This window comes from Psammomys obesus, unplaced genomic scaffold (genome assembly GCF_907164565.1).
Source record: "Psammomys obesus unplaced genomic scaffold, mPsaObe1.curated_primary_1811, whole genome shotgun sequence".
Lineage (NCBI taxonomy): Eukaryota > Metazoa > Chordata > Mammalia > Rodentia > Muridae > Psammomys > Psammomys obesus.
In genome coordinates this window covers 17405627-17430024 of record NW_026592118.1, presented here as the reverse complement: position 1 = coordinate 17430024, position 24398 = coordinate 17405627, and the positions used below count along the sequence as shown (strand labels likewise).

At 38.8% G+C, this 24398-nt stretch overlaps 1 protein-coding gene across 1 annotated transcript in view; it reads left to right on the top strand.

Moving 5' to 3' along the window:
- Positions 1 to 24398, top strand: part of Magi2 (membrane associated guanylate kinase, WW and PDZ domain containing 2) — a 1360055-nt gene that overhangs the window by 386983 nt on the left and 948674 nt on the right. The window contains exon 2 of the mRNA XM_055612892.1: positions 18921 to 19037. Within this exon, the coding sequence (XP_055468867.1) occupies positions 18921 to 19037 (117 nt within the window). The remainder of the gene's footprint in view (positions 1 to 18920; positions 19038 to 24398) is intronic.

Sequence of the window (24398 nt, the reverse complement as noted above, 5' to 3'; positions counted from 1 at the left end):
TTTCTACAGATTCCCAAATGGAAAATCTGATCACTAGTGAAAATATTAAGACAGTAGATTAAAGGACACAATATTTTGTAGCCCAGTTGTTTAATGTGACCAAATATAAATGAAGTAAAAAGAAGTAAGAGGGAAATGCCTCACAATCTTAAAGGATGCTAGTAAATTAACTCAATACCCTGAAATCTGGTAAATCATCCGTGGGGAATCGGAAGAGTAGAAGAAGCTCAAATCTTTAAGCCATTAATAAATGAACAAGACCAGACCATGAACTTCAGAGGTTATGACAAACAATAATAATGTTGCATAGTTTTTGTGGAGAGAAAACACTACCATTTAGACAGTAGTTGGTTTTTTTTTGTTTTGTTTTGTTTTGTTTTGTTTGTTTGTTTTTGTTTTTGTTTTTGTTTTTGTTTTTCAAAATTGAAGCCTGAAGCCATTCAAGCCTTTAGACTTATCTACCAGGAACAGAAGTCCATGCTATGTGATTTCCAGGACACAGTCTCTGAGGTCTAGCCAGAATGAAAGCCGGGGTGGGGTGGGGGGGGTTAAGTTTCCTAGTCTAAAACTAATAACAAATGCTAAGATAAAAGCAATAAGGAGGGTCTGTATGGAAATTTGAAAAAAAATACCTCAAGAGAAATATCAATGAAAGCAATGTATGGCATGCGCCTTTTTTTTTCTTTCTTCTTTTTCCTAATGATATTTCTATCTTAATTGAAATATAATTACAGCACTTCCTGATCCCTTTACTCTCTCCAACTTCTGTGTCCTCTCGTCATCTATGTTCCCCTTTACTTCCTCTTAAATCTGTGTTTTCTTTTTCTCTTACACACACACACACACACACACACACACACACACACACACATTAATATATAAATAATATATTAATACACAAACACACCTTGCTGAATCCATTTGGTGTTGATGTATGAATTCAGGGCTGACTACAGATAACTTGTACCAAGTACAAAGCTTATCCCTGTACAAGACAAAGTCTCACTCTCTCAGCAGTCCTCAGTTGCAGTAGTTCATTCTCCAGGTGTGGGGCCTGTGAGATTTCACCTTTTTATGTTAGCAAGTCAATCCTGTAGCCATTGTTTGGGTCTTGTCTAGGCAACCATTCTGTATCATAAAACTGGTAGTTTCCCTGGCATTTCTAAGAAATACCATCTTATTGGTCCTCCGGTTGCTAAAGTTAGTTTTTCCATCCCCTCTTGCACAAGGTTCCCTGAACCTTAGGTGTAGGAGTTGTGTTGTAGATATATTCGTTAGGGCCAGGTACCCTATGAGCAGTTGTTCTCTGTATTTTGATCAACTGTGGTTTTCTTACATTTTTTCCATTGGCTGCAAAGAGAAGATTATTTGGTGAGAGATACAAGTTACCATATCTGTGGGTATAAGGATAAGTATTGAAAATGTATTTAGAAAAGATTGTATTAAATGAGGAAGGAGCTTTAGTTGGGAAAGAGAAGGAAGCGAGCGTAGAAGGAAAAAAGAGGGAGAAGTTGTACACAACACTAAAGATGTTTGTAAAAGCCTTCAGGAAAAGTTGTATTTTGGTGAAAATTACAGAGAGAGAGAGAGAGATTTTAAACCAAGTTTTAAATAACACTAAAGATGTTTGCAAAAGTCTTCAGGGAAGATTGTGTTTGGTGAAAATCACACACACACACACACACACACACAGAAGGATCTCTATTTTCAATGAAATTATGCCACTTGGGCTGGAAATTAGTCTCCCAAGAGACATAGACCATCTAAGAAAAACCTAGATCCAGGCCTAAGAAACCTCTTTAACCACTTTTAGAGTTTTTAGTTAGCAAAGTACTCTTGCACTTTGTTTCCAAAACAAGCTACTGTGTTGTCCTTACCACACGCATGTATCTATATCTATGTCTATATAGGTACATAGATATCATATATGTAAAATCCTGAAGTCATTTGAAAAATTTGAGAAGTGCCTGACATATGTGATCGTATTAACGCTTTCTCACATTTTTCTCATGACACTGTGACTCAACAACAAACAAAACCAGTGTTGTGGTTAATTTTAATACTTTTGAAATAAAATACATTTCAAATTTTGTTTCACGTGTGATTAACATTGTCCACAGAATGACTTCTTTTTGTACAATCTTAACTATTTAATTGTATGAGTACACTTTCTGAAAGGTATTTTGTTATTGTATAAAGGGGGAGGGAAGAGACTTCTTTGTGCTTTTCTGTCATTCTGTAAAAAAAAAAAAAAAAAAAAAAAAAAAAAAAAAATCATCATGATTGGCTACACTGTTAGTTCTGACCAAATGGTAAAGAAAAGGTATCAAAATGTAAACTTACACCTTGCTCTATAGACAGTGAAAACCTACATGAGTGAAAGGCAGGCACCTTGTCTAAAAATAGGGCAAGACATGAGACTAACAGCATACATTTTATATTTGATTGTCAGAAATTGAACAATTTGTTAAAATTGTCTTTTTACAATTGCACTTTACTGGGAATCATCGATATTAAAACCTTTCCCTGGCAGTCCCGGTACTTACGCATCGACTGATGCTTCATTCCTGCAATTTAGACCCTTTATTCACCCATTATTCTACTACTTGCTTTCTTTCGTGGAATTAGAGTTTCTCTGCTTGTTTTGCACATCAAGGCTTGCTAAAGGGAAAGTCTCTCAAGTGCAGACTTGTTGCCAGTCTTCCACAGACTTTACATTGTCACAAAAACAGGTTATTTAAACTAATTGTGATGCATTTCAGTCATCTCAAAACTTGGACAACAGAAGCAGGAGGTAGCATGCCATGGCAAAAACAAATTTAATCAATATCTATGCACAATTCTAGTTCTACAGAAGATACTATAAGAAAAACTGCAACCCAGGAAGGTTAATTACACCCAAGAAAACACAAGAAATAAAAAAAATTCCACACCAGCAAAATCAAAATAAGAGAAATACACACACACACAAACTACCAGTACCAATATCAAAATAACAGGAATTAAAAATCACTGGTCATTACTATCTTTCAATATCAATGGACTCAATTCCCCAATAAAAAGACACATCTTAACAGAATAAATGCATAAACAAGATCCATCATTCTGCTGCATACAGGAAACATCTCAGCAACAAAGATAAACATTATCTCAGAAAAACTGGCTAGGAAAAAAAAGTTATATAAACAAATAGACCTGAGAAGCAAGTTGGGTAGCCATTGTAAGATCTAATAAAATAGACTTCCAACCAAAATTAATCAAAAGAAATGAGGAAAAATACTTTATATTCATTAAAAGAAAAATCCACCAAGATGACATCTCAATTCTGAACATCTATGCCCTAAGTGCAAGAGCATCCACATTTGTAAAAGCTTAAATCACACATCAGTTTCCACACATTAATAGTAGGAGACTTTAGTATCCCACTCTCACCAACGGATGGTCATCGAGACAAAAACTGAACAGAGAAATAATGGTGCTACCAGACATTATGACCTAACAGGTATCTATAGAACATTTCATCCAAACACAAAAGAATATACCCTGTACTTAGGACCTCATGGAACCTTCTCCAAAATTGACCACATACTTTGTAATAAAGGAAGCTTCAACAGACACAAAAATTTTTAAATAACCTCTTGTATTTTATCAAACTACCTTGGATTAAAGCTGAAACCCAACAACAATAAAAAAAAAAAAAAAAAAAAAAAAACAGAAAGCCTACAAGCTCATTGAAACTGAACAACTCTCTACTCAATGACCACTAGGTCAAAAAATAAATAAAGAAAGGAACACAAAACTTTCTATGATTCAATGAAAATGAAGGTACAATATACCCAAAGCACTGTGAACAGGAAAGTTCTCCCATGCTTATGGATCTGTACAATTAACATAGTGAAAATGGCCATCTTACCAAAAGCAATCTATAGATTCAATGCAATTCCCATCAAAATTCCAACACTATTCTTTACAAACCTTGAGAGAAAAATATTCAACTTCATAAGGATAAACAAAAAGCACAGGATAGCTAAAACCGTCCTGTGCAATAAAAGAACTTTTGGAGGTATCACTGTTGTTGTTGTTGTTGTTGGCCTGCCTTCTGATACTCAGATAGAACTGTGTCCAGGAAACTCACAACTCAGAGGCCTAGGAAGATATCCCAGCTCTCATGTGGGGCAGTGTCCCCAGTATCCTGAGGCACAGGATACCCAGCAACCACACAGCTCTGAGAGGAGTTCTCCTCAACAGAAATGTTGCATCTCCCAGGGGAGGGTTATTCCAAATCCCGAGGAGTTGAGATGCTTAGGAGCCTGAGCTCTGGTCCTTTTCCAGATGATACTGTTCCCAGGGGAAGGTTTACCCTAACCCCTGACGAGCTGAGGAGCTATGGTTCTCCTTCTCCACTCCTCTCCAGCCAATGCAGCTCCTAAGGGAGGGTTATCTCAACCCCTGAGGAGCTGACAAGCTTAAAAGACTGAGCTCTGATTCTTCTCCAGCTGATGCAGCTCCATTGCTGGTGAGAGAGGAAACTTGTACAACCATTTGGAAATCAATCTGGCAGTTTCTCAGAAAATTGGGAGTAGTTCAACCTCAAGATCCCAGCTATACCACTCCTGGGCATATACCCAAAAGATACCACTGTCCCACCACACCACTAGCACCGTTGCTCAGCTATGTTCATAGCAGCCTCATTCATGACAGTCGGAAAATGGAAACAACCTAAATGTCCCTCAACCGAAGAATGGATAAAGAAAATGTGGTACTTTTCACAGTGGAATACTACCTAGCTATTAAAAAGAAAGACATCATGCAGTCTGCAGGCAAATGGATAGAATTAAAAAATAGTATCCTTACTGAGATAACCCAGACCTGGAAAGACATGCCTGATAGATACTCACTTATGTGTGAATATGAGCCATAAAATACATAAAAACCATGCCATACAATCCATAGACCCAAAGAAGCTGAGTACCAAGAAACCCCCGAGAAAGGATGCTTGAATCTCGCTCAGCAGGGGAGATAAAATAGTGGTGGTGGGGTTGATGGATAGAGGGAACTGGATGGAAAAGGAAGTAGAAAGAGGAACAAGAGGGTATCTGTGGGTAAGACTGAGGGCAAGCAAACTGAAATTGGTATGGAGGAAATCAGCTCGGGGATATGCAGAAACCTAGGACAAGGGAAATTTCCAGTATCCTATGAGGGTGACCCTATGTTAGACTCCTAGCAACAGGGGGTATGGAACTTGTAATGGTCACCTCCTGTAAACAACAAGACTCGCAGTGGAGTGATGGGAACACTGACCCACTCACAAAACCTTCGGTCCACGATTTGTCCTGCCTACAAGATGTGTAGGACAAAGATGGACCAGAAATTGAGGACATAGCTAAACAATGACTGGCCCAACTTGAGACCCATCCTACAAAAGAGAGACAACCTCTGACCCAACTAATCACATTCTTCTAAATATGATGACAGAAGCCTAGCATAACTGCTCTCTGAGTGGCTTTACCCAGCAACGAATGAAAACAGATGCAGAGACCTACAATACCAACAATAGACAGAGCTCAGGGAATCTTGTGGAAGACAGGGATGAAAGCTTGATAGAGCCAGAGAGGTCAAGAAAACCTACAGAATCAACTAGCCTGGGCCCATAGTGGTTCACAGAGACTGAACCACCAAAAAAAGAGCATGAGATGGACCTAAGACCCCTACACATAATGTAACAGATGTGCAACTTGGTACTCAAGTGGGTCCCCAAACAACTGGAGCAGGGGCTGACTCTGGATACACTGCCTGCTTTTGGATACCTTTCTTCTAACTGGGTTGCTGCGTCTAGCCTCAGTAGGAGAAGAAACACCTAGTCCTATTGCATCTTGATTTGCCAAAGCAGGTTGATGTGCACATCAGCCCTCAACTTCTCTGAGGAGAAAAGGAGGGGGGAAGAAGAAAAGGAGAGGGGAGAGGGAGGTACCGGGAAGGGAGAAGGGAGAAGAAGCTGCAGTGGGGATGCAAAGTAGATAAAGTAGTCAATGAGAAAAATATGCTGCTATTTTCACTTCTTCATTTTAATTTCCAAACAGTATCAAGAATACTGACCAGAGGATTACACACTACAGATCTGGATGATCCAAAACAATGCTACTTATTGATGTAGCCACTGGAAGAGATGACTGTGCATTCTTTCTATATCAATGAAGGATTATCATTTCTATAAACAGTAATATAGCTTGAATGCTTTTCACTTTTGTAGTGAGAATTCATTTCCCACATTACTTATGTTAATAACAATCACATTATAGGAAAATATCTAAAACCCCTAAGTAATCTTAATGTAGGTGGTCTACCATAGCAGTATTCTCTTGTTCAAAAAAAAAAAAAAAAATCCAAACAAAAAAACCAAAAAGCCCTTCAGAACACTAAGATTGATTGTTGTAATCATTCTAGACCAGAGAAGTATGTTCTTATGGCTGGCTGTATCTAATAAAATAAATAAAAAATAAATACAAGAAAAAAAAAGAAACAAAACGAAACAGAAAACAACCTAGAGAACCTCCACATTCCTGCTATATGTGTATTTCTTTAGGTTCTGTTCTGCTTAGAATTTTTTCTTTTGACCAAAGTCCTTTGCTGAAGGTTTATTTTAATAAGAAATCTTCTAAAAAGGATCATTTTTATATTCATAAATTTTAAAACTGTTTGAAACTAAGATGAAAGCTGTTATCTTATATGGATTCAAATCACGTTAAGTGTCTTTGTTTCCCAAATACAGTTTTGTAGCATATTAATCTGCATGTATGTACTGTAAGTTTTTAATTTCCCTAGGCATAGTTCATAATGTCAAAGTTTGTATTTTTATTTAGCATATTCAAGTGTATTTCACTTGTAGGATAGAAAGACATATTTAGTTTAAGGCCATCATCTTAGATCCATAACATGATACACCTATAGGCCTTAGAAAAACAAACAAAAAAGCAACAACAAGATAAAAAGAAAAACCCACCCAAAACAAGCACATGTGAAGAGATAAGAAAAGTCATGGCCAAAATAAATGAAGCAGAAATGAAAAATAGCAATGCAAAGAATAAATAAGACAAATAGTTGATTCTTAGAAAGGAGTAGCAAGGCTGACAAACCTCTACTTCTTCACAAAGGCTTACCTTTTGTTAAGTTGTTACAGTGCACTTAGTGCTTTCTAATATCACATGCTTGCTTGTTCTTATCTACACTGTCACCTAATTTCATGAAAGAGAGTTCTAATATTTAGGAAGCAGTTGATCGGTGCTTGCTTAATTACAAATTAAATGGATGAAAAAACAAAACAGACCAGTAATGCCATCACACTATAATACATCTCATTATGTCTCAAAATACTCAATTTTTCTACGTGTGATGATACATAATCCTCATGAAGAGCGATTAGTAAATATTATCATTTATGTCAACCTTTCATGTTTCAATTGCAATTGCTAATTGGTGGCATCTTAAGGTCAAATTTACGTCTTCATTAAATGTATCTTTATATAAAACAAAATGATTACTGAAACTGGTTTTCTGAATTAAAACATATATTTAATTTCTTCTGTTAATAATAAAGCAGTCTATAATCAAAGCAAAACTTTTCAGTTTATTAAAAATTAAAGTGCATGAACATCTAAAATTTTGTTTATTGAGTTTCAGCTTTTGCTGTAAATAGTCAATGATAGTCAACATGCATCTGCTATCTACGACTTTTTATAATTCTCCACATAGAAAATACCACATAGAAAATTAAGAGTCCACACTATCTTCACTGTTGCAAAACAGATGAGAGTAGATAAAACATATAGTGGTACTGGAAGACTGTGACAGAAAATGATGGGGCATGAATTCAGAGAGTACATGGGCAGGGATACTTGGGCAGCGATATGAACCAAGTAAAATGCTCACAGGTAACTTGACACCTCACATACTATACCGAGAGCACAGGATGGATTGATGGCAGGCCTCTGATGATTTATATCATGTTCACCAAGCATATGATTGTTATCTCCAGCTCTTAGCATGTTAATAAGGTAATGGTTGTTTAGAAGAATAAAAATGAGGAAAAGGGGAGGGGATGATTGATTGAGCTACCTCCATGCTTTCTGGGAATTGCTTGTGAAAGTAATCAGTGACAAGTTTCACATCAGTATCCGAAGCTTTTGCCATTTAATCATGGACCTGTGCCAGTAATGTTTGCACACAAGTTGTTCCAGAGTGTTGTATATAAATAATCCAGTCATCCAAATTGTAAAGCAACTTCTGAAAACAAATTTCGGAGACTCTCATTCCTAAGAACAGTTTTTGACTTCTGTTTCTGTTTCCTCGCTGGCTGGCTTTAAGGGGTATATAAACAGTATGGAGAGGACATTCTGCCTCCTGCTCAGGGTGTAATTAAGCACTTAGCAATGCACAGTAATTTAGCTTGTTTGAATCTGTTTCCTTGTTCTGTTCCCACATTCATAGTATGCTAAAGCACAAGCAAATAAAACAAAACAAAAGAGAAGTGTCACATGACCGGGTCAGGTTCGCACACCCATGCAAACAAACATCACTCTTCTCAATGGCCCACTGTGAGTCAAAGCCTTCCTCCTCTTCTCTGCAACTCTTCTGGAAATCTTGACAAAAATATCGATTCTCTACCAAGCAAATCCAAACCTGCTTCCATTGCCAATAGAAGATAATAACTCTAAAATAAAATATCAATGAGACACTTCAATCTGCAGCTAATGCTGGGTGGACACCTGATACCATTAAGGAGGCTGAAGAAGTTAATGTACTTTTACATTCACAAAAATGAAAGGAAGTCATAAATAAATTTATTTAGAAATTAAGTTTGTGGGAATATGTGGTAGTCTGGTTATGGCAAAGAAGGGAAGGAAACATGCTCTGCTCTTTATGGTTTAGGTATTATGATAGCATTATGTGGAATTTGGAGTTGAGATAAAGACCTTTCACACTTAGCTAGGCATTTCTGGAATTTTGTCTAGCGCACATCTGGACCTCAGGCTACATGATGATGCCAAGTTTTCAAGACTGATGGAAACTTTTGAAACACCCAGCTGTGCGTGACAGAAGGACCAAAGATGCTGGACACTTACATTCATCAGAGATTGATCTGAATCAGTGTCTTCAAGTTCATTGTCTCACACTAGAGGAAATGAAAGCCACAGACTATCAAGGGAGTTTGCAAAACACAATCAGGTTTTATTAGGGATTATTCTAGAAAAGAGGGAAACTGAGGAAAAAGTAGCAAGAAATTGCCAACAGTTGAGAGGCATTTCTGAGAGGGGAAGAAACACTGAGCTGGGCAAAGGCTAGGGTAAGTGCTGATGAGACCAATTAATTCTCTGGGCTACCATGAGCCCATCTATTAGAGAGATGCACATGCTCAATGCATGTCCTCTGGGCCAACTAGAGAGAGGAGTATTGTCTGTTGTTGATCTACACATCGCTGTACAGGTGAGGAGTGGCTGATGCTCTCATCTCCCCATCCCTGGCTTCAGCTTCGACTCTGTCTGCCAGGCATGTGGCCAGCATTTCCAGCCTTTGGCCACTCAGGTGTCTCAGAACATTGATTATACTAAGCCCTCTTTGTTCTCACATTTACATGAACTACTTTACCACTAACTCTATCATAACCACTAATATGAAGCTGAAGTCTGTTTAGCTTGCCTATAAGGTAATCAGAGTGGGCACTAAGGAAATTAGCCTGTTACATTAGCTGTAATAGAAGCTAGGATGTATGAAATGAAAACAATATCTTTTATAGGTTCCTTAAGACCAGCCTGTGTCCTTGTTCCATCTGCTTAAATGTCTAGCTTGCCTATCTTATTTTCTTTTCTATTTAAAATATATTTTTCTCACATACTGTTACCTGATAACAGTTTCTCCCTGCCCCAGTTTCCCTCCCATCCAGGTCCACTTCCTGTCTGTCTCTTATTAGAAAACAAATAGGCTTATAATAGATAACAATAAAATATAATAAAAGAAACAGAAAACTAACACATTGGAATTGTATAAAACAAACAGAAGAAAAGAGCCCAAGAGAAGGCACAACATACTTCATGATTTTTGGAGAGATTGCGGTTTACAGCAAGCCCATAGCCAACATCAGCTTAACCGGAGAGAAACTCAGAGCAGTTCCACTGAAATCAGAAACAATACCAGGTGATCCACTCTCCACATGTCAGTTCAGGATAGTACTTGAAATCTTAGCTAGAACAATAAGACAACAAACAGAAGTCAAGGGAAAACAATGTGGACAGGAAGTCAAAATACTTTTATTTCAAGATGATTTAATAGTGTACACAAGTGACCCTAAAAAAAATTGCACTGGAAAACTCCTACAGATGATTAATACTTAAGTACCTGAATGCAAACTTAACTCACAAAAATCAGTATTCCTTCTACATACAAATGACAAATAGACTGAGAAAGAAACACTATCTTTTAAAATAGCCTCTAAAATTACAAAATATTTTTGGGGTAACTCTAACAAAGCAAATGAAAGACTTCTATTATAAAAACTTCAAGAAAAAATTGAAAATTTATTTACTTTAGCATAATAATTTTGTACGCTTTCAATACAAGGAAATGAAGGGATATGCCACAATTACTTAAGATGGCCGGCACCAAATAGTCTTTTATAAGTTCAAACCTACACTTGTACACGTACACTGAATATTATCATTTTCTCTATTATTTTCTGAATTGTTAAGGGATGAAAGCTTCCCGATGTCTTCAGGTAAAGTTTTAGAAAATTCTGATAATTACTGAATATGGAGACTAGAATGCACTATCTGCCAACTGCACAAATAGCTTCTTTTGCAGTAGTTGGAGGAAGTCATTTTCTAATTCAAATAATAATCCAGTACTGTACAGCTCAACTTCACAGCACTTTTCCACTTGTGGCCTGGCTCGTGTACTTTTCTCATATACACTCTTGAGGGAACAGCATATTCAGCCAGTTGGCAACAGAAATAGTTTTTTTTTTTTTTTTTCCAGCTTCAGCCCTTGAGGTCTTTTATTCTACTTACTTTTCAGTCACAGTCTCTGACTTGGTGTAGTTTCCGTCTTTCAAATCCAATTTGTGCTTCTCATCTATCAGATCAGCGACTCTTCAATGTCAAGAGCAGTCAGAGCTAGAAGACTAAAACTGGTGAAGGACACCTGTCCTACTTCCATTCGGTTTTACTTTTACAGCACTTCAGAGACTAATTTCTTTTTTTAATTTATTGATTTTTTTAAAAATTTTTACAATGTATTCACGTTGTATCTCAGCAGTAGCCTCTTCCCTTGTCCCCTCCCAATCTCACTCTCCTTCCCTCTTCTCCTCCCTTGCCCCATGCGCCTCCCCCAGTCCACTGATAGGGGAGGTCCTCCTACCCTTCCATCTGACTCTAGCCTATCAGGTCTCATCAGGACTGGATGCACTGTCTTCCTCTGTAGCCTGGTAATACTGTCTCTGCCTCAGGAGGAGGTGATCAAAGAGCCAGCCACTGAGTTCATGTCAGAGACATGCCATTTTCCCCTTATTAGGGAGTCCACTTGGACACTGAGCTGCCATGGGCTACATCTGTACATGGGTTCTAGTTTATCTCCATGCATGGTCCTTGTTTGGAGTATCAGTCTCAGAAAGGACCCCTGTGCCCAGATTTGTTGGTTCTATTTCTCTCCTTATGAAGCTCCTGTCCCCTCCAGGTCTTTCAACTCCCCCTTCTTTTATAAGATTCCCTGCACCATTACTAAAGTTTGGTTATGAATCTAGGTGTATATCCAAAATATTCTCAAGTATACAAGGACATTTGCTCAATCATGTTCTTAGCAGCTTTATTTATAATAACCAGAATCTGGAAACAACCCAGATGTCCCTCAACTGAGGAATGGATACAGAAATTGTGGCACATTTATACAATAGAACACTACTCAGAAATTAAAAACAAGGAAATCATGAAATTTGAAGGCAAATGGTGGGAACTGGAAAAGATCATCCTGAGTGAGTTATCCCAGAAGTAGAAAGGCACACATGGTATGTACTCACTTATAAGTGGATACTAGTCCTATAATAGAGAATAAAGATACGAAAATCTTTATACCTAAAGAAGCTAAGCAAGAAGGGGGACCCTGGGTGAGATGCTCAGTCCTCACTCAGAAAGGCAAACAGGATTGACATTGGAAGAGGGGGGGAAAACAGGGAACAGGACGGGAGCCTACCACAGAGGGCCTCTGAAAGATTCTAGTGATCAGGGTATCGAAGCAGATGCTGAGTAACTAATTTCTTACTTTTCATTGCTTTCCTATTTCTGCTTCCTTAAGACATATGCGCTTCCTCTCATATGCACAAAAAAACACTCTTTAAACGGCACATTTAATTGACTATGAGTCTATTTCTTCTAAAAGTATGAAAATAACTCTACCCTGTAGTCCTTAGATGCTTCAAGTGTCCACTCTTACAAGAGGACCACATCTGCCCTTGTCTCCCTTTCCTCCAGAATCTCTATATACTTAGGTATGAGAAGTAGGATAAGACAAAAGTTCTTGCAAAAAATAAAAATAAAAAAGTAACAGAAGATAGTTCAGATTATTTTTCTAATTTTGAATATTAACATATTTTATAAGAATATCGAAGGAAGCATAAAATAAGTTTTGTTTACTTATAAGAGGGGAATGAAAAAAAAGATACTTTTTGTTTTTGTTTGTTTACTTTTAGTGGAAGAAAACTATTTCCAGAAATATAAACTGAGTCAAGGAAATCTGAGAATAAGTTGAGAGCCAAAGTCTGTTTAAGAAAAAGCAGTTCAGCAGTGCCGGGCTGTAAGGAGATAAGTTAACAGAACCTTCATTGTCCCGCAGTTGTCCAGGGTGAAGGGAAATGATCTTGTGAATAGGCTGCCCTTCCTGTACACACTAGTAACCCCAGTCTCATCCTAGACTCTTCCACTGAAGTGGAAAGACTTCCCAACGGGCTTTCAGAGCTGGTACTCCTCCATTTGGCCACGAAAGATGTAGATGTGTTTGTTTGTCTGGCTTGGAACCTTAGCGGTCACCTTGTACACAGCGGCCCACCCCATCCCCCAACTCCTCCTAGAAGCATTGTCATGCACAACACTGTGCCTCTGACAGTCCATGAATAATGCACTTCAGGTGCCTGACAAGACCAACTTTGGCCAAGAATATAATTATAATATACATTATTTCCCCGGGAAGAAGCATTCTGCATTTCAAAATAAACCTTTGGAATGCGTCTCTCAGTATTCCAAAAAGTCAGACTTGTAGCAGTTGGATTCATAAGTTGTCAGTTGCTATTACTTCATGAGTACCGCCCCGCCCTGACACAGCCCATGGAGGTTCCGTTAGTGCATCCATTAGAAGAGGTTTTGGACAGAATTTTGTTGGTATTATCACTGCAGGCGGGCTCACGATAAAGCTGTGGTTTGTTTTTTAGTTGATTTGAGTCCGTGTATGACCTGATAGTTTTCAACCTGGAACCATTTGGAGTAGACTGTCTATTGTATTGACCCATCTGGTAGTCGCTGAGGCGCAGCACGCTTGCAAATCATAAAATATTTGTTTTTCAAATTAGGGGACCGATCTTGCTTAATGGTTATCACGAAGCATTAAATGTTGTCATACTTTCATCCCTGACTCTGTAAATCTCCATGTATTTCACTTAGAAGATTCACAGATTTAATAGCATATGTTTGCAGTTGACTCAGGGATAATAACTTGCTTACACAGACTGAAATATGCTTAAAAAGTCACATTTAAACTCCATTTGCATGTCCATATTTAGGTTTTTGAATGAAGGTATTGCAGGAGTTTGTTCATGTGTATAAATTCTTATATTGGATTTTCAAAGACAGAAAAATAGTTGTAATATTTTTCTCTTCGTTTCTTTATAATTAAAATTTTTTTACATTAATCACATTTTATTCGCTTTGTATCCGAGCTGTAACCCTGTCCCTCATTCCCTTCCAATCCTACCCGCCTTCCCTCATCTCCTCCCATGCCCCTCTCCAAGTCCAACCAAGGTCCATTCATGGAGATAACCTAGAACCCCTGCTCAGATGTAGCCCATGGCAGATCAGTATCCAAGTGGGTTCCCTAGTAAGGGGAACAGGGACTGTCTCTCACATGAACTCAGTGGCTGACTCTTTGACCACCCCCCCCTAAAGGGAGGAACAACTTTGCCAGGCCACAGAGGAGGACATTGCAGCCAGGCTTTGTTTGTTTGTTTGTTTGTTTTAACATAAACTTTAGAATAAAATATAGTCAGTAAACCAAGGCTCTAAAACAAAAATGTTCTTGTCTACTGAATTATCTACATATTATAGAAAATGGTACTTTTCTCTCATGTAAGTCACCTTACTAAATATTTTATGAAAATAAAAAGAGCCAAGCTTTGAGATTTGTTGAATTTATGATTTCAAGTATGGTTCTAACTATTCTAATAGCATATTTTATCTCTTTTAGATTTGGGATTGTACATGTCTCTGGTTTTGAAAAATTAGATTGAATTTGGGTGAGAGTCTTAAGTTATTTTACATCCTAACATCCCTTTTCTATCAGTATGCTGGATTTCTTGTGACATCTGTGAGGAGTTATGTAATAACACACTAGTCTCAGATGGAATTAGTCATATGGAGACACTTTTTAAAAATTTAGGTAAACTGTAGCTTGTTTCAATCTTTGCAGCCATGCTTAATAAATCCTGATATTGAAATGTCGGATAATTCATGCACAGCACCTAGTATAGTGCCTGATGTTCACCGAGAATTCATTGTCTCCTCTCCAGGAGAGCCAGAGTTGTAATTATAGAAACATTTCTAACTTTGCTTTCAGTGGAGGATTAACAATGAAAAATGAAATTTAATAATAATGTTGCATTTGTACAATAGTAGGGGAAGGAAATGATAAACAGCCATTTTCAGTGGAAGGGGAGAATGTCATAAACTACTTATATTTAACTTTGTCATCTTCTCTGAATTAGCAATTATTCTCTTCCCTTTTGAATCTCCTAATGATCTGCAACTGATAAAACTATTTTCTTTGTTTTATTATTCTATTTCTAATACAACATATGGTGCTCCAAATTTTTTAAGAGAAGTTACCACAAAAGTACTAAGGTCAGACTCTTAAAAAGAGATTATTAATGTGAGTAAAATAATGGAGAAGTTCACATCATTATTTAACAAAATGTTTTCAGTTAAGAAAAACATAATTAAACATGGCATGTTCAATGAACTTAATGGCTCTGGGATATGTTCTCCCATTTAAAACAGGAAGACGAAATAATTTGGAGAACAATTTACTACCTGGTGACTCACAGCACAGCTAGTAATGCATTCGATGATAAGGTACAGACTGCCAGCCAACAGGAAGGCAGATGGGCCTCTAGATGACAGAATTCAAACAAGTAATTGTCTACATGAAGAGCCCCAGAGCCCCAGCAGAACTGAGTACATATGTCTGTCACTCATTTCGCGACTGTGGGTATTAGCAGAATCATCAACTTTTCTATGAATGGGCTCTCCCATTTTGAGATAAGTTCAGCAGAAGTTATTTTTGGAAAAAGAAACTTAGCAACATAGCTTCGTAGAGCTTTCCTTTTGTGTATTCCTTGATGTCCACAGGAGCCATGAATTAACATGAGCTGTATTTGTGGTTACTTGTGGGAATACCGTCAGACACTGGAGAGACTTGTCTTCTCTTCTAATTCCTGAAGACCATTTCGCCTGGATATTTTGCTACGTATTTGACAGAGACCTGTCTCAAATCAATTTTCTGCTAGTGTTCTGAATTTCCTGGAACATTCAGAAAATAAAGACCAGTATTTGAGGAATACTGTCCAGCACTGTTTTCATCAATATATCTAACTTGAAAGTAAATAGATAAAATAACTTAGTCATTTTATGACAAAAATTTCCCCAAATCTTAAAATAGACTCAGTCAATAAGGAAGCTTAAATTCTAGATCTAGAAGAATGCTTATTTGGTGCTGTGCTCACTGCTCTGCACTCAGTATCTGTTTCCCCTTGAATTCCTGGCTTGAATCCTTAACTTCCAAATTATTTCAAGGATAATTAGTAGAAGAAAAGAAATTGGATAGGTAAACTATCTCAGTTTACCACAATACGGACACTGAAAAAAGTAAAAATCTCCCTAGCTAAAAGATGCACTGGTAAATTGTGAAGGGTGATCAAGGGTATAGAAAACGTGGATCAAGGAGAATACTTCAGAAATAAATAGGCTCATCTGTAATGCTGCAATTTGTAGCAAGTCCTTGAATTAGTGAAGGGAATTCACACTTGTTCCTAAAAGCTTCCTCAAGTCCTCCCTTTAAGGGAAAATACAACTAGCCACTATAATGAGTTGGTAAACTTTTGATAATTATTTTCTAAGGAGTATACATTTCCAAGATGGTAAATGTTATATATTTGTAATAGAAGAAATGGCATAAACTGTTAAAATGTTTTGAGGGACAAAAAAAAAAAAACAAAAAAACAAAAAAACAAAAACGAGTACTAGACCACAAAATGTGAATTTACCCATATTACATTAGGGAAATGATTCTGGCTTACATTTATGAGCAGACTAAGCTTGTATTCCGTAGTTGGCATTTTCTTGGGCTGCCAGAAAGCATTTTATCACTTGTCATGTCCCACATATGAAGCAGGAAGATGAGGAGAAGTAAGAGAGGGTTCAGTTGAGGAAAGACCTCACAGGCTGAAATTCCGGAGAGACAGGAGCTAAGAACAGTGATGGCACAATGCGTGCTCAGCAGCTCTGATGAGCTATCAAAGGTAAAACACGTGCTGCTGATTGGGGGAGGGGAGAGGCACAGGGCAGGAGAAGGGCCTTTTACAATTCCTACATTAGCACTTCGCTGCTGCCATTGAGTTCAAGACCACAGTCATATTCGATGATCCTGTTGGCTAGCCTGGGTCAACCTGAACCAAGCCACGCGCTATGGAAAAGGGAATCTCCACTGAAGAATTGCCTTTACCCCAGTGTCTGTGGCTATCTTTATAGGGCAGTTGCTTTATTATTAACTGATGTGCCCAGCCTAGTGTGGGCACCAACCTTCCTAGTTAGGTGGGCCTAGGCTACATGAGAAAATTTGCTAAGCATGCCAGAGAAGGAAACCAGGAGTCACTGTTCTCCCATGCCCTTTGCTTCAGTCCCCACTTCCGTGCCTTGGCTTCCCTGTGACAGGAGAGTGTGAAGAGAAAGTGCAAGCATCACTTTTCTTTCTCAAGATACTTTTGATGATATCGTTTACAACATAACAGAAACCGAACCAGGATAAAAGAGGTCAACCATGGGTCTTCGTTCATTTGATATATGACTGCTCCGCTTTGGCTTTGAATTTAGAAAATTATGGGTACAGTCATTCTAAACAAAATGTGTGTGTGTGCTCATCAGTGTTTTCTTTATTTTCTCTTATCACATTGGCTGGCTTGAAAAATAGATGAAGAGTCTACATCCTCAAATAAGTGAGAAACATTATTTGGGAATATGAGTTTTGATAGTTGAATCAGTTAAGAGGGTTTTCTATGGCATGTTACTGTGAGTAAATCCACAGAGAAGGAGGCAACTAATGGGACACATTTTGAAAACTTGAGAAGTTATGCAATGAATGTAAATAATTATGCTAAAAAGTGTAGGAAAAGTGTTTATTCTCGTTAACATTTTACTAGCATTTTGGTTATGAAAAGCCCATTTATTTGTATATGTGTGTGTTTCTGCCTGCCTGAGTTCATGTGAATCACATGTATGCAGGAGCAGGCAGACGTGGTTTCGGGCTGCCATCTAGGTACTGAGAACCAAAACTGGGTCCTCTGTGAGAGAGGACCCTCCTCAGCTGCTGACCACCTCTAATATTTTGGTTTCTAATTTATTCTTTCCAGTTTGGAACTAGAAAGAATTTTAAAATAAATATTTATAATTTAATAAAGTTACCATTAATTTAACCTTACCATTCAATAGAGCGGCGTCATTGGCTTTCTAAAGCCATAGCCCCATTTTTCATTAACTTATAATAGCAAACATATTTAAATTATTTGTTGGCAAAGAAGAAAAGCTGTTCAAACTTTATTTTTAGCTACTACTTCTGCACATGCATTACAAAACAGACAAATGACTTTGATTTATTTCACGGAAGGAAGAAAATCATCAATGTTTATGTACCCGTTTTTCTTTTAACTGTCTATATCACTTTCTTTCCACAGTAACCTTAAATAACTTAAAAAATCTTTTCAAACTCAGAAGACATTATGTTGAGTACATAATCCAGTAACAGAAATAAATAAATATTATATGATCCTCCTTACATTGATTCCTGGAGCAATCAGATTCACAGAAGTAGAATTAGAATGGTGATTAGGAATGTTCGAGGTAAGAAGCAATGGAAATGAAGAAATAAGTAACCTTTTAGCCAGGCAATGCGATACAGTGCTAACTAATATCCTGCCACAATAAAAACTACAATCTAAATAAAAAATAAGGATGCGCACAAATTACTAGGTGTAGACCTGAAAGACAGATTAATTTTTTCCTTATTTTTTTTAAGATTTATTTATTATGTATACACTGTTCTGTCTGCATGTACACCTGCACACTAGAAGAGGGCAGCAGATATCATTTCAGATGGTTGTGAGCCACCATGTGGTTGCTGGGAAATGAACTCAGGACCTCTGGAAGAGCAGCCAGTGTCCTTAGCTTCTGAGCCATCTCTCCAGCCCCAGACTACCATTATCATGGTAATAAATGTTTTAGACATCAAAAGAGTGATGTGAAATAATTCATCTTTCATATAATTTATAAATGAATTTATATAATAATCAAGTGTATCCTTATTATAGGTTCCAAATCTTTTACCGAGTAACTTTGCTATTTTAGGAGGAATCGTTGATAAGGATCTTCGTCACTACCTCAACTTAAGATTTCAGAAGGGTTCTGTTGACCACGAGCTGCAGCAAATCATCCGTGACAACCTCTACCTCCGCACAGTGCCGTGTGAGTACGATGGCCGACATTCTTTTCTTTCTGTGATAAGCAGATAAATGTTCAGCTATCTACTTATCACTTAAAAGGAAAATGCTGAAACATAGATATTTATGGACAATTGGAACTAGAATCAGAGGTGAGATATGAAACCACAAATGCAAACGCTTAGAACTGCGGTTTTGTGTTGTATGATAGTTATACAAAAATATATGACTTTTAAGCTATAAAACATATCTCAGTTACACTGCTCACAGTACTTATAATACTGATCCCAGACCAGACCTTCATTAATTCTTGAATCATGACGGAGGCAGAACTCCACGGAGTTCTGTGAATGAAACCTGCATGGTAGATTTTGCAACAAGGAGACCTCCAAGCAGAAAATAATGGTACTATGAAACACGTATGTAGCATGTTCCATTACTCTGGGGAAATGATGGTGGTATACACTGGCTTAGACTTTTATATGCAGCCTCCAGAAACTCCTTTAAAAGAGAAGAGTTAGTAAACTGGCATGATTTATAAAACAACATCTGCATCCCTGTCCCTGCTTTTTTTTTTTTTTTTTTTGACATTCTATTAATGTTAGGAAAAAGGAATTCCGGCTCCAATACTAAATGCTGTATGGATATCAAAATCCACTTCCTTCAAGTAAGACATTTTGACTGCCAAAAACTATCCTGTTCTCTAGAAATTGTGATCCGTTGATGTTGTGTGATTTGGATTTTGTTTAGTTATGCCCTAATCATAAATAAACTCAAAACCATGAGTTCTGGTTGCCTTAGAATTAGCGGGAAACCTTGATTTAGAATAAATCAAAGAGCAAATTTTGGGTATATACCTAGGAGTGGTATAGCTGGGTCTTGAGGTAGCACTACTCCTAGTTGTCTGAGAAAGCGCCAGATTGACTTCCAAAGTGGTTGAACCAGTTTACATTCCCACCAGCAATGGAGGAGGGTTCCCTTTTCTCCACAACCTCTCCAGCATGTGCTATCACTTGTGTTTTTCATCTTAGCCATTCTGATGGGTGTAAGGTGAAATCTCAGGGTCATTTTGATTTGCATTTCCCTAATGGCTAATGAGGTTGAGCATTTCTTTAAGTGTTTCTCTGCCATTCGATGTTCCTCTTTCGAGAATTCTCTGTTTAGCTCTGTTCCCCATTTTTTAATTGGATTACTTGGTTTGTTGCTTTTCTGCTTCTTTAGTTCTTTATATATACTGGATATTAGCCCTCTGTCAGATAAAGGGTTGGTGAAGATTCTTTCCCAATCTGTAGGCTGTCTATTTGTTTTGATGACAGTGTCTTTTGCTTTACAGAAGCTTTTCAGTTTCATGAGGTCCCATTTATTGATTGTTGCTCTTAGAGCCTGTACTGTTGGTGTTCTATATACTCACTTATATAGACCTACAAGATATGATAAACATAATGAAATCTACACACCTAAAGAAGATAATCAAGAAAGGGGACACAGGCGATGGTGATTAATCCTCATTTAGAAAGACAAATGGGATGTGCATTGAACGTATGACAGGAGTCTACCACAAAAGGCATCTGAAAGACTCTACCTAGCAGTGTTTCAAAGCAGACACTAAGACTCATAACCAAACCCTCGGCAGAGTGCAGGGAATCATATGAAAGAAGGGAAGTTAGTATGATATGAAAAGGATAGGAGCTCTACAAGGACCAAATATATCCGGGCACAGGGTCTTTTCTGAGACTGACACTCAACCAAGGACCATCTATGGATATAACCTAGAACTTCTGCTCGGGTGTGGCCCGTGGTAGCTCAGTAACCAAGTAGTTTTCCAAAGTAAGGGGAACACGGACTATTTCTAACAGGATCTCAAAGGCAGACTGTTTGACCCCCCCCCCCAGGGGAGGAGCAGTCTGTTAGGCTACAGAGGAGGACTTTGCAGCCAGCCCTGAAGGTACCTGATAAAACAGGGTCAGATGAAAGGGGAGGAGGTCCTCCCCTATCAGTAGACTTGAAAAGGGGCAGGGAGGAGACCAGGGAGGGAGTGCGGGGTTGGGGAGGAAATGAGGGAGCGGGATACAGCTGGGACACAGAGTTAACAAAATGTAACTAAAAAGAAAAATAAAATTTAAAAAAAAGAATAAATCAAAGAAATAAGACAAAATTGATACACATGGCTGAATCACAGCATTTTGAAAGTGATACAAATAAAAGCTTATATCAAAACACATAACAATACAAAGGTGAACCAGAAACCACCTAGCTCTTTTAATCAATATTCATTTGGGGATGGGTGGAAAAACTTGTCATTGTCACTCAGTATTGAATAACCATCAAAATAATGTCACAGTGTATTTATCACCCATTACTAAGTAAAAACACTTGCTAATTGACATCTTGTTGGTCAGAATGATTCCTATTCAATGTGTGTTTTTAAGTGAATAGACATTGGACTCTTGCTTTGAAACTTCATGCCGATAAAAGTACACCCTTAAACTTGTGAGTCTGACATTGGAGTGACGGGCAGGATGGATTAAGGTGACTGAACTGCTTATAAGGTAACGGGTGGACGGGTTTTCAAAGCCTTGATGTTGTCAGTGCATCTAGGTGAATTTATCTTTTGTGACAAGAAAGAGAGGAGACCTGAAATACTAAATAAAGAGTCCAGGTGCTTTGTTATGTTAAAAGCTGAAGGAAACAGATAAGAGGCTGACATCAGGAATCCTTGTAGTCCTTGCTAGGATGATGGCATAAATAAGAAAATCTTAATTAAATATAATGATAATGGGAGGAATTTTGCTTTAGCTAATTAACTTTTTAGAGCATCTTTCTTTAGAGTATCAAGGAAAGACTATGAAGGAGAAATAAATATAAGGGTAAAATAACAGGAGTTATGCGTAAACCTAGAGAGCACAAGATGTGATTTTGGTTCAAGGTCTTGAATTCAATTAGAAATCCTTGGGTAATGCCTGCAAAGGAGATAATTAGAAACTCAAAGGATCTGAATATTATCAGGAAACAATTGTTCTTTGATTTTGCAGCCATCACCCCTAATAGCTAATGCCAATAACACCATTTGCCAACACTGCTTTTAATTTGGCATAATAGTCATAAGGCATCTGGTAAAAGATGCTTCTGATTTGTACTATTAAAAATTGCTTCCACACTGAGGACCAGCCCTGGACAGTCTGTCTCCTTCACTCGTTCTATGTTTTAATGAAGTGCTCAGACATTCTCGGAGAGTGTGCAATAGCTTGTGCCAGCCGTGCGAAAAATCCCACCGTTGCTTAGAAACGTGCACGTGTGCACGGCCCATCTATTGGCATTCATTATTGAACCTCATCTCCTATACATTTTCCTTGGACAAGGCAGTCTCATTATTTGAATGAACCCAACAGAGTAAAAAGAGAATATGCTGTTAGCAGTCGTACATACATCTATCAATGTGAATATTGTCACCTCTTGTTTAACCTGAACAGCAGCTAAGGTCTAGCCCCGTAACTCTGATTCCTCCGTGGGCTGTCCCAACAACTGCAACTAGAAGAAAAGGAGAGCCAAATCCTAGAGCCAGTCATTTTTAGTGCTCAGGGTGTATGCATGTAAGGGCCCTGGGGTTATGGGTCCACACATTCCTCCTCTCACTCACACTCTTAGTCAAACTCAGTTGTAAGTCATTGAGCAATCTGTACACCTAAAGAGGTCTGCATCAAGCTACGGTCACATTCTGAGCTCATCAAGAGAAGGAGGAAGGTACATCTGGGTCTCTACTGGGCTTTAACTATAAATAATATGGAATCCCATTAATTGGTTTGTAGAACCAATTAATTGCTTGTACTAAGCCTTTTGATTTAGTTTTCTTAGACCCTTATCTCAGTTTGTTTGTTTGTTTGTTTGTTTTACTTTTTTACATTTTATTAATTTTATATCCCGATTGTAGCCTCCTCCAGGTCCCACCCTCTCTCTCCTTTCCCCATCCCCTTCCCCTAGTCCACTGAAAGGGGGAGTTTTCCTCCCCTCCTATCTGACCCTAGCCTATTTGGTCTGCATTCTCTTTCTCTGTGGTCGGCTAAGGCCGCATCGCCAGGGGCAAGCGATCAAAGAGCAGGAAACCACATTCACAACAGAGCCCCTGCTCCCCTCACTAGGGAACCCACATGGAGACTGAGCCACCAATCAGCCACATCTCAGCAGGGAGTCTAGGTCCTCTCTCTCCATGCGTGGTCTTCAGTTGGTGCATCAGTCCCCGTAGCCCCACCCCCCAAGCCCAGATTTGTTGGCATTGTTGGTCTCCTTGTGGAGCTCCTGTCCTCTCCAGGTGCTTCTATCCCCCCCCCCCTTTTCCATAAGGCTCCCTGTGCTCTGCCCAAAGTTTGGCTGTGAGTCTCAACATCTACTTCGATCTCCTGTCCGGTGCAGCCTTTCAGATGACCTCTATGGTAGGCTCTCATCCTTTTTCCTCTCTTCCACCTCTTCTGGTGTCTATCCTGTTTGCCATTTTGAATGAGATTTAAGCATCCTCCCTGGGGTCCTCCTTGTTGTTTAGCTTATTCAGGGCTGCAGATTTTAGTATGAGTATCCTATATTACATGGATATTAGCCATATAATTCTTTTTTCGCGGGAGTGGGTTGGGGAGAGGATCTTTATTAAGAGATGCTTGTGTCTCAAGTCTACTAGAATTGGAAATGTGGTAACCGCAATTGCCCCCTGGTTTTCTCATGCCTTCTGTCTTAGTGGAAGGCAGGAAGCCAGCTCCTTTAAGCACAGTCAAAGCAGCTAGGCCAGTTGGGGTAAGGAGAGGGAAGCAGAAAAGAACCCAGCCCCAGGTTATACTCTGCTTCCTGCCTGGAGGATGGCACAGGGGTAGCCCTGGCCAGAGCCTCCCTTATAGCTCGTTGGCATCCCTTATCCCAGCACAGCATCCAAGAACACAAAGCACAGTGATTAAACTGACGGAGAAGGTATGACTGCTAGCATACAGCCAGCCAGACCACACCCTAAGCGGCCCGCAAGCTGAGCAACAGCAGAAAGTAAATGGGGCCTTGGAGTGTGCAGGCCCTGCTCTGTGGTACTGGCCATTTCAGGCTTTCCTTTCCTAAGATTCCCCCACAGTTGGCTCCAGAGCTGCCCTCTCTCCCATGGGAGACAGGGCCGGGAGTCCTTGAGGATGGCGGGGTCTGCAGAGAACCATGCAGACACTCACTATCTCCCAACTCTTCCCTGAGAGCTAGGGGGTCCAAACCCCCATCCCCACCCACCTTCAATCTTGGGTGAGGACAGGACCTTTCTGGCATCCTTTCCTCTCACAGTTCAGGAAATGCTCCAGTGAAATGCAGACCTCATCCCTGCTCCTGCCCCTGCCCCTGCCCCTGCCCCTGCCCCTGCCCCTGCCCCTGC